The 10,772-nt window shown below is 42.9% G+C and overlaps 1 protein-coding gene across 4 annotated transcripts in view; it reads right to left on the bottom strand.

Annotated features, from left to right (window-relative positions):
* Positions 1–10,772, bottom strand: part of PAK5 (p21 (RAC1) activated kinase 5) — a 197,020-nt gene that overhangs the window by 39,519 nt on the left and 146,729 nt on the right. For all 4 annotated transcript variants that reach the window (XM_032800141.1, XM_032800142.1, XM_032800143.1 and 1 more), the window contains one exon: positions 4,183–4,980. In XM_032800141.1, the coding sequence (XP_032656032.1) occupies positions 4,183–4,980 (798 nt within the window). The remainder of the gene's footprint in view (positions 1–4,182; positions 4,981–10,772) is intronic.

The following is a 10,772-nucleotide window of genomic DNA, read 5'->3' as shown; positions in this document are numbered from 1 at the left end:
TGGGGGTTCAGGAAGGTGATCCAGGCTGGGATCAAGGGGTTTGGAGGGCAGGAGGGGGATCAGGGCTGGGGCAGGGGGTTGGGGCATGGGAGGGGGCCAGAGGTGCAGGTTCCAAGTGGCGCTTACCTCAAGCAGCTCCCAGAAGCAGCTTTTGAGTCTGATCAACTCAGCATAGCCAAATAAAGATACCTGAGTGACGAATTCTGGAGTCAAACTGAGTTCTTGGGAAGACAAGTGGAAAGAGGTCTCAGAGGGAGTCCCAGCTTCCATTGAATACTTGTAACCACACTGTAATTAAATTCAACATCCTCACGGGAGAGGCTGTATCATAAGTTAGCACTGTGTCTTTAATCTTTAAGAGGGGAATTTTCAAAAAAAGTGAAAGGGGTAATCCAGAAAAGCCCCGACAAGTGAGAAAATTAAAATCCTTACACTCTGCATGGAGGCTTCTGTATCACAGGACAACAGAGTATCTAGAAGTATGTGTAGCCCTAAACTAAAAAATGAAGCAAGACAGTAACACAAAACAGCAGAGATTAAATCATCACTTGATGATTGCCTGTTCTGTTCATCCCCTCTGAAACACCTCGCACTGGCCACTGTCGGAGGACAGGATATTGGGCAGGACATTTGGCATGGCTGGTTTTATGTTCATATGTTTCTTATGTTTAAATGGTAAGATTCAAGGGATTAGTAAAAGCCAAAGAGGTATTCTTCAAAAATTGAAATCCAGACCAAGTGAAGCCAAGGGAAAGGAACAAACTCTGGTAGTAAAAATGTAAAATGGAAGTTAGGGGATTTGAAGAGCAAATAGCTAAAGACATATAAACAAATAACAAGAAATGTGTATTCCAAAAGCAGGGAACCTGTGAGAAAATAGGTAGGTCTCTGAGGCAGCCAGAGAACAAAGAGATATGCTTAAGTCGGACAAGGATATTGCAGAGAAGCAAAATTTTTGTTGATCAGCCTTCTACACAGAAGGAGATACCGAATCCAAACCTACACCTTTCAGCTAGTAAAGTGTCAGAGATTGGTATCCTATTTACCCCCTCATGACTTAAGAACAAGGGGATATGTAGTGAAACTGAAGGATGATACATCTAAAGCTGGTAAAAGTACAGCACACATTATTAATCTTTGGAACTCATTGCCACAAGGTATCATAAAGGCCAAGAAATTAGTATGCTTAAAAAAAGGATTAAAAGCTTACATAAACATCCACAGCGACGTCAGCTAGGAAACATAGTGTATACAGGATATAAACCCTCTTGGTTCAGGGCAAGTTTGACTTCAGTGGGCTTTGGATCAAACCCAAAGGGCACTAACCAACATCTCACTGAAGGAGGTGAGGAAGAAACTTGCCCTAACTTTCTCTGAAGCAGATGGTACGGTCCACTGTTGGAGACATGATACTTTCTACTTGGACTACCAGTCCGATCCAATAAATTAATGAGACTGTATGCATGTGTGAAGTATGCAGTGGATCCCACTGTAAAGCTGGAGTTAAATACATAGGGCCAAATACATCCCTGGTGTTACATCACTGAATTCACTTGAGTTACACCAGGGATGAATCTGAGATACATGGTATATCAGATGAAACAGCTGCAAGCAATACTGAACTAAATCTACCCTTCAGATGTATTAGCTGTAGTGACTATCTTTCCTGAATATATTTTTAAAGCCTTGCATTCGTGCCTGCAGATTTTTTCAATACTTACTTTTTTCCCTTTTAATTATACTTTAAAAGCAATCTCAGTGGTAAGATATCTGATTCACAACCCGATTCTTATTTAGTAAACTCATTTAATAAACCATTGTCTCTCTAATGCCTCTCTGAAAAGGAAACTCTCTAGCAATCATCCGTAGACAAAAGAACTGCTGTTCAGTTCCTGGAGTTGCTGATGGAGTTGGGAATTGTAACTGCTGCATAGAATGGTGAATCATCGAGTATCAAGTGCGCTAAGGTTGTAGAAATGTTTTCAGTGTTCTAAGGAAAGCATAGCTGACAGTGAATCTTGCATGGAGGCACTCTTTCCAAAGAGCCTACACTGCAGTGATCCTTTTAAAAAATACCTCTGTCTACAGTCCTGTTTAAGGGACCAATCCTGCAAATTTACAAATTTTATTAAAGCCGATGTTAAAAAAATTATATAACAAACAGGTTAAGAAAAGCATAGTGCTTGAGTTAGCCACAGGTGACCCAAACATCCCTTAGACATATATGACTTTGCTTAGACTTTGCTTAACACAAATGAGCACAGAAGGGGCAACTGAAGACACTTAGTGGCTGGGAACTCTTCTGTCCCTGGGGTTTGGCCTGAAACCCAAAACCAAAATGCTTGCTTGAATTTAATTTAGACTAAACCTCCTTGGTTTACATCTAGTAGGCCCGGGCATTAACTAGAACTCTTGGTGGTAGGATCAGCAGAGAAGCTAAAGAGTGGGTGGCCGTAGAGAGTGAACAAGCCTTTCACATTCCTCCGGCATACGGTCACAATATATTTGTGGTAGAGCTTCGATTGTTGCTTTCTGTTCAGGAGGTAGATAGAATCGATTTTCTAGTGCTCTCAACCCCGCGAGCATTAAAATGTGAAATTATACAACAATAAAACAGATCGCATCCCTTGGAAGAAGTGCTCAGCACATGGGAGCTGCAAGTGCTCAGCAAGTCAATACCGTTGAAAACGAGGCTGCTTTTTACTTAGGCATCTGAATGCAGACTTAGGTGGCTCAGTTTAGGTCCCCAAGTTTATATATTTTGGCCATTTTCCCTGTGTAACACTGAGGAAAGAACTATATGTGATGGTGGTAAGTCAAGTGTCAGGTCTGGCCAACACCTAAGTGTCAGCTGAGAACTGACACACTCACGGCTGGAAACCAGGCCAATTCACTTGTGTTTTAGTATAGATCAAAGTGAATGTTAAATGCATAAGACTATATTTGGCGTTTAAACTTCATGAAAACTAATGGGATGTTACACAGCTAGTGTTCACATATTTGCATCCTGTTATAATGGACTAGCAAACATTTACATTGTCTATATCCCTGTAACTAAATAACCCATCAAATGAGAAAGAAGCCTTGCATAATGCAAATGAAGAACTGTAACAGGAGTGTGCACATTCTTAAAGGCCAGTGGTTATTGTGTGTGATGATCAGAGATCAAAGACTCTAAATGTGCTCCATCATCAAAGAAAGACACCCCCAACCCCTGTGGGCAGTCATCCCGTCAGCTTGTTTTCTGCGCGAAGAAAATCTAAGTATAGACATAAGAAAAAATTCTTTATCTCTGGACTGTTTGGATTCTAACAGGGAAGAATAACTAATGAGAAAATGGAGGTCCCCATAGTTACTCTGATTAGCCCTAAAAGACTTTTGGGAAACTGGCAGCTTACTACATCTCTGCTACCCCTTGAAATTATGGACTGTGACTCAACTGTACATCTATTTGCTTTAACATCTCAATAACTCTCATTCCTTTGTCTGAGTTAATAAACCTTTAGTGAGTTTACTATAGAATTGGCTACCAGCATTGTGTGACAACCAGGATGCAAATTGACCTAGGTGAGTGACTGGTCTTTTGGGACTGGGTGCAACCTGAATATTTTGTGTTTTTTTTGGTATAAGTGACCATTTATCGCACAGTCCAGCTTGTCTGGGTGGCAAGATAGACTGGGGTGTCTAAGGGAACAGTCTCTGACTTGAGGTGGTGGAATCTCCTTTCTAGAGGTTTTAAAGGTCAGGCTTGACAAAGCTCTGGCTGGGATGATTTAGTCGGGGTTGGTCCTGCTTTGAGCAGGGGGCTGGACTAGATGACCTCCTGAGGTCCCTTTCAACCCTGATATTCTATGATTATAAGGTTACTGTAGTACTCTGGGAGTTCATACTTGGTACAGGGTCAGTGAAATCTAACAACAGAACATAGTGAAGCACCTATTCAGATGCCTAAGGAAAAGCAGCCTGGTTTTCAAAGGTATTGACTTGCTGAGCACTTGCAGCTCCCAGTGAAATCAATGGGAGTTATAGGTGCTGAGCCCCTCAGGAAATCAGGCCATTTTTACGTAGGTGCCTAACTATGGATTCAAGTGCTCAGCTTTATACAACCACATTTGGAAACTGCTGGTCACACCTGTGAAAGTGCTGGCCTGTACTGATAGCACCTACAGATGTTAATTTTACCTTTGGAATGCCTCCTGCCGTTTCCGACAAGCGAGGGTAGGTGTATGAACTATACGAATGCCCTTGCTGATTTGGTTTAAAAACACTTGCTCCGTATGGCACGACTGGTTCCTGAAGACCCGAACCTGATCTGGATCTCTGTCTCATGGCTGGCTGAGGACTTGTTTGGTTTACATAGGATGACTTTGGTCTTTTGTCATAGTCATCCTTGTCTGGTCCATCTCCCCAGTCGCTGTCACTGTATTCCAGTCTCTCTTTTGAGCACTCACTCTGCATTGAAGTTCTAGATGGAGCGTAGTGAAAGGGTTCTCTGTAGTCTAGAGACGATCCACTAAGAATCCTTTGATATTCCAACTTTAGGCCACCGTACTCAATTGGTTTGCTTTTTGTTTCCATGTGTGTATGGTAATCTGGAAGGAACCTTGAGATGTCTGACTTCAGGGGCTTAATTTCTGAATAATAGGTGTCTCTGGGTTTTGTTTTCATTACGTGTCCATTCTGCTTTGGGGTGAAGCTACCTTGGCAGTATCTGTCTAACTCTTCCCCATAAAGACTCTTGTCTCTGTATTTTTCAGTGACGTAGTCTGTCGTGGTGTCCGACTCGCTGGAATACTGAGAATATGTGATATATCCATTTTCTTCTTGGTGGCTTTGTACATGGTTTGAGTTTCCTTGGTGTGGAGTGGGAGGACTTTCCTTCCGTAGGGAATTAGAGCGTGTCACTGAGATATTGTCAAATTCTTCTAGCAGGCCATTGATTGAAGTATCCTTTTGAGGTTTATTTCCTCTAACGATAGTCTGGGAACAGAAAATTGCTTTGATTAAATACAGTCTTCTATTTAATATTTGACTGATAAAATCAAAATGATCTAGCAAACAATACATTCAGAGATTATGTTCTATTCTCCTATCAGGCAGCTCATTTTACCAGTAAGTACTTTACTGCAGAATCATGCAGAGACAGAGACACAATTATCGGCTGAGATTACCGAAATAAACCAGTGATTCTGGATGTTTCAATTTTGGGTGTCTAACTTAAGACACCTTAAAAAGGGTCAAATTTTCAGAAGCAGGATATTCTGCTCTCAAAAAATGGAGGCACCTCAAAATACTAGTCACTTTTGAAAATGTTGGGACTATTATATTCGTTACTATTTGCTGCTTGTCTACATCAGACAAGACTAATAGTCTGACACTGGTGTATGGTATAAGAGTAGGCAAAAAGAAAATCATTCCACAGTCTACATTTGATTGTGGGAAAGAGTCAGAATGGAAAGTAGTGTGCACTTTATTGGGCACTATTTTCTTTGAAAAAAAAGATCTGTGAATGTAATAGGACCACCCTGAGTAATTACACTGGAGTTCATCTAACGTTAGAGATACCAGGGGGGAAATAAAAAATAAAGTGTAAAACCTAAATACTTATCTCTTATGTGATGTACAGAGGGGACATTCACAGCTTTCAGCAGGCCACCTGGCTGCAATATATCTTTAATTAACCAAGTATCTTTTGAAGGGCTAAATCAGGGCCCTAGGACATCCCACAGTGTGGGAGCTCCATGGCCTGACCAGGCTGTGGTTACCTTTCCTATATCCTAAATATTGCATAGTCATCCACTCTCTCTCCCTTCTGTTCCCATTTCTGCAGCCCTGGGGATGGAGTGACCTCCACAGCTCTTGCTGGGACAGAATGCATGAGCTCCTGCTCCCCAAACTGCTTCCCACCACTCAACCACGCAACACCTGCTCCCTACTAATTCCAACCCAGGATGATGGGCCTCATGACTGGCACGTAAGGCCACACATGAAGTCAGTTACGCCTGATTTCTGCACTCATCTATCAGTGATTGAACTATTTTTTGACTCACTATAGCTATCCTCATAGCATATGATTATAGCAATGATACTAATATTGGTTAATCATCGACTCCTACTTTGAGCGTCAGAAAGAACCACTGTGACATGTGTATGTTTCCTGTGAGAATGAGATGGACTGATCAGGGGCCAGCTGGCATCAAATTTGCGTTGGGGATTCACACCAGCTGAGTAGGTGGACCCCTCTTTTTAACTTGTTTAGTTTGTGAATAGAACTTAGCCAGCCTAGGGAGATATCCTGTAGCAACACTTTTGTGTTATCATTCTGTGTCTTTGTGTGTGCCATATAGCCCGGCTTCAAGGGGACTTCTGGTGCTTCATCGACAAGGGACACTGAGGGGAGGGGGCTACTGGATCAATCCCACACAGAGGTGGCCCACAGAAGGGGCCACCACAACGCTGAGACTGCAACAGCTGCTCTGGAGCCTCCTTCCCAACATCTCAGCCCCACTGACTTCCTCAGTGCACAGCCTGGCCCTTGAGGCTGTGCTTTAAGTGTAGACCTGGCTTCAGATTAAGTGGAGCTGCTAGTGAGTGGATTTGAAATACAGTCTTGGGCACTGAGCCCTATCCCTGTTTAACTCCCACACAGACCGAGGCGGCTTTCCCAGAAGTGCACAACCCCCGACATCCTTGTGCAGCTCAGGCTGAGTCATACGGAGCAACCTGATGGCCCTCATTGAATTGCAGAAGTTTAGTTAGTAGATGAAAGGAATGTAACCATTGTGATGCTGTCTGAACTACTTCAAATTGTGTGGTATGACAGTGCACAAAACCCAATTTAAAATATTCATTCAAGCTGGCCTAGATCATTGACATAGGGACTGAAAACTGGCTGAAGGACAAAAACCAATAGGCATCTTATCACCACTATCACCATTATTAGGGGATAAAGAGTATTATTGGTCAGCACAGGTTAACATATTCAGAAGCACTTATTTCACTTAGAAGCGTCACTCCCGTCAACTTTCAGTAGGACATAGGGGCTTCTGGAAATTGTATAGCCAGTCTTCACCCACAGCGAGCTTATAATCTAGACAGGCAACAAAAAAATGCTGTGGAAGACCTGGAAGATGGTGCTCTGGGTAGAGCTATATTTTTCTTATCATCTATAGATATTGACATTGATAGATAGGTAAGATAGATATCAGTAGATGAGATAGACACCTCGCATAGCTATATCTGTCAATCTATATACCAAATTTGTCAATGGTGCAGAGACACTTTTACAGGGCTACGGTTGCATTTGTAGGCTCTGAAGGAAGGATAAATGGTGCTGTATCAGTAGGGAAGGTATCCACTGGGGTCTCGCAGCGCTTGGCTGGGCTTTTGTCATTTAGTCCTTTGATTTGTGCACTGGGCCTATTGAAAAATGTTTAGGTGCATGATTTTTATTTTACTTGGTTAGTAATGCTGGCCCAGTTCACCCTTTCCTGCTGGAGGGGACTGTGGGGGAAAAGGAGATAAACTCTATGAGGTTTCCTTAGCTGAACTGCCTCAAAATTATTCTCTTGGAGAGATAGGTAGTGGGATTTGTTCCCATGTGGAAGTAGCAGGGGTTAAGGGTGGTGGGTTTTTTGGCTCTTTTCTTTTTTGGCCCCACCATTCTGTTTTGTCCCTACAATCCCCTTTTGAGTGGTCAACGGTAAACAACTGACCTCCCTCTCTCCTTCTGCACTGATACGTGGAGATCCGCACTCAGAAGAGCTCCCCTCACACATCGATAGGAACAGGGAATGATCAGAAATTCCATCCTGGTCCTCAGAAAACTTCACCGTAAAAGTCTGGTCGCAACCAATATGTTTCTGCAACATTTCCAGCCAGTTCTAGTGTAAAAAGTGCTTTGAAAGCACTGGATGGAAGGTGCGTGCAATGGAGGTGCAAAGCAGTATTGGTAATGGGATAGTGCAACCACTTTGGGCCTAACAATTGACTCTATTTGTAAGTTCAAATGTAAAAAGTATGTGCAAGTTCATAACATATCACAATAAGCTATACCTTTTTGCTTTCTTGGAAATTAACCATGGAAAACAGGTCCAGTTGTTTTTAATAACTAATGCTATGACCAAGTGAAAGAAAAGCAGATAGAGATACTGGATACGTCCTAACAAAAACAGATATGGTTTAAGGACTGTTGAAATCATGCTTGGTAAAACAAAAAAGATAACGTGGAAATGGAAATTAAAGAACCAAAATGGGTGTGGCTGATATTAGGCCTAATTGGTGGACAAAAATAATGAGGAGAAGAACTATGCCACCCCCTTTCCCAAGTTCTTAAAAACAGACTTTGAAAAAAATATAATCTCCCATCCCAACTCTCATCTCATCTTCCCTGACTCCAAGACAGAGGGAGCAGACCAGACTGAAGGATTTTATTCCAGAAGGGAAGGACAGCAGGCCTTGCTCTTCTTTAAGGAACTTTGTTTTTCACTTCAGATTCCTGAAAGTCATTATATCATCATGACAGTCAGTCCTCAGCCCATCACTGGAGACACCTAATTGCCAATGCTGCAGAGATATGTAAGGTCCTGTTCTGTTTCCTTCCCTGCTGGGTTACCTTCTGCACCCTTCTTTCCTTCTAATCTATCTCTCACCCTCTTGGCGTTTCACTGAATCCTAAAATCATTTACAGTGAATCAGCACAAGATGAGACAACAACAATCCTGCCCTGTCTAAGGAGAAAAGACCCAGCCAGATGATGTCACTGACTGGAATACGAACCAGGATCCAAGCAACAGGTGTTGTGGTTGAGCTGCCAGCCAAAGTATCCATTCTTAACTAACCAGCCATCCCTTGTTCCCAAAACAGCAACCAAAGCCTTATGTTCCCCAACTTTTCTATCCCGTCTCTCCATCTTGTATTTGTCTGTTTGTTAAAAACAGGAGAAGGGAATACTTTTCTCACATCAGGACTGACAGTAACATGAACCCTTTCTTTTTCATCAAAGTTGTTCAGGAAAATAAGCGCCTCTGATATTTTGCCTCCAAAAGGAGAGAGACTTTAATGGATTTCAAGTACGTTTCTTTTGCATACTCACTCAATTCCATTTTCATTATAAATGGTTGTTTTAGTTTCTTGTTCTTTCTTGTGCTTGATCAATAAACTTTCAGCTTTAGAATGAATGGGGTTTGGGGTGTTTGCCAAGAAACCGAGTACACCAAGTCTGTAAAATAGAATCCCAAACCTAAGTATCACTGTTTTAATGCTGGACAGTGAAAGAGTTTATAAACACCTTTAACTTGTTTGGCCCTTGAGATCACTACAACAGGCATCACACCACTGAGCAGGATGGTGATAGGTTTCCTCCCATGGACTCTCTCCCTAGATACTCTCTGTTGCACTTGACTCAGGGCCACCTTTTGTCTGATCCATACACAGGTGTGCACCTCCTGGCTTGAAGTAGTAATAACAACCCAAATACATGGGTTTCCACCTCGAGTACTCTTGCTACAAAAATTGTTCCAGCACTATTGTAGGTGTACAGTATGTGTGAGGTGCAAGAAGACTCTTGCTGACCCCTGCCTAGCTGGTGTAACGGCCAGGCACAACTGCAGTTTGTGTGCTCAGAGGATCACAGGGACTGCTCTGTCCCTACTTCCCCAGGATTGCAGGTGTCCCACAGAGAGCAGGTGGGGACATGGTCTCATCTCTCATCCTGCACTAACCCACAGAGTGTAATCAGCACACAAGGACAGAAGGGTGCACCCCATAAAGGGTTCAGTAGTAAGCATGCTCCCCCTCTGTGCAGGGAGTTCAGGGAGGAATTACTCTGCATGCGCCTGACAAGCTTGACTTAGCCCGCAGTAGTTACTCAAGGGCCAACTGTGCCATCGTTAATCATGATGAGCAATACCTCACTCCATGAGGGCAACACTCGGTGCATTGTACATAGCAATCTGTCGGAGGTAAAGGATGGACAAGATGAGTACTAGGCCCTTCCATCTCTAATGTCTAAGGGTCTGATTCTGTCATCCTTGCTCACTTTAGGTAGGCCCTTATTCTGTTAGCAGCCCCATTGATCTGAAGTGCACATAAGCAGATACTGCAATTTTTTGTCTTTCCAGATTAGTTTCTTAGTTGCAAAGTAAGGTGCAACTCAATATGAGTACGGGTGGCAAAATCTGGCCCTAAGATTTCTTACTCACAATGAAATACACCTTGCTTCTTGAGTAGTTCCACTAAGATCAGAAGGGCAGCAAGGGGACATTCAATGATGTTCAACTCATAGTCAACCTGTGGAACTCATTGCCAGGGGATATTGTGAAGGCCAAAAGTATAACTGGGTTCAAAAAATAATTAGATAAGTTCATGGAGAATAGGTCCATCAGTGGCTATTAGTCAAGATGGTCAGGGATGTAACCCCATGCTTTGCGTGCCCCGAAGTCTCTGACTGCCAGATGCAGCGACTGGACAACAGGGGATGGATTACTTGATAATTTCCCTGTTCTGTTAATTCCTTTTGAAGTATCTGGCATTGGCCACAGCTGGAAGACAGGATCTGGAGCTATATGGACCATTGGTCTCACCCAATATGGCCGTTCTGATCTTTTTATGTAAGGATTGTGACAGACCCAAACCAGTGGGGTACAGGAGTCTGGTATAGGGCAAATATACTGGTCACTGGGTGAGTAGTTTTCTGTTCCCTGAGTGACCAGAGCAGGGGCTGCACTGGAGTAATCAGGAACTTGCTAGAACCAATTAAGGCAGACAGGCTG

This window comes from Chelonoidis abingdonii, chromosome 3 (assembly GCF_003597395.2).
Source record: "Chelonoidis abingdonii isolate Lonesome George chromosome 3, CheloAbing_2.0, whole genome shotgun sequence".
Taxonomy (NCBI): Eukaryota; Metazoa; Chordata; order Testudines; family Testudinidae; genus Chelonoidis; species Chelonoidis abingdonii.
The sequence above is the reverse complement of the archived record's forward strand: the minus strand, read 5'-3'. Positions and strand labels throughout refer to the sequence as shown.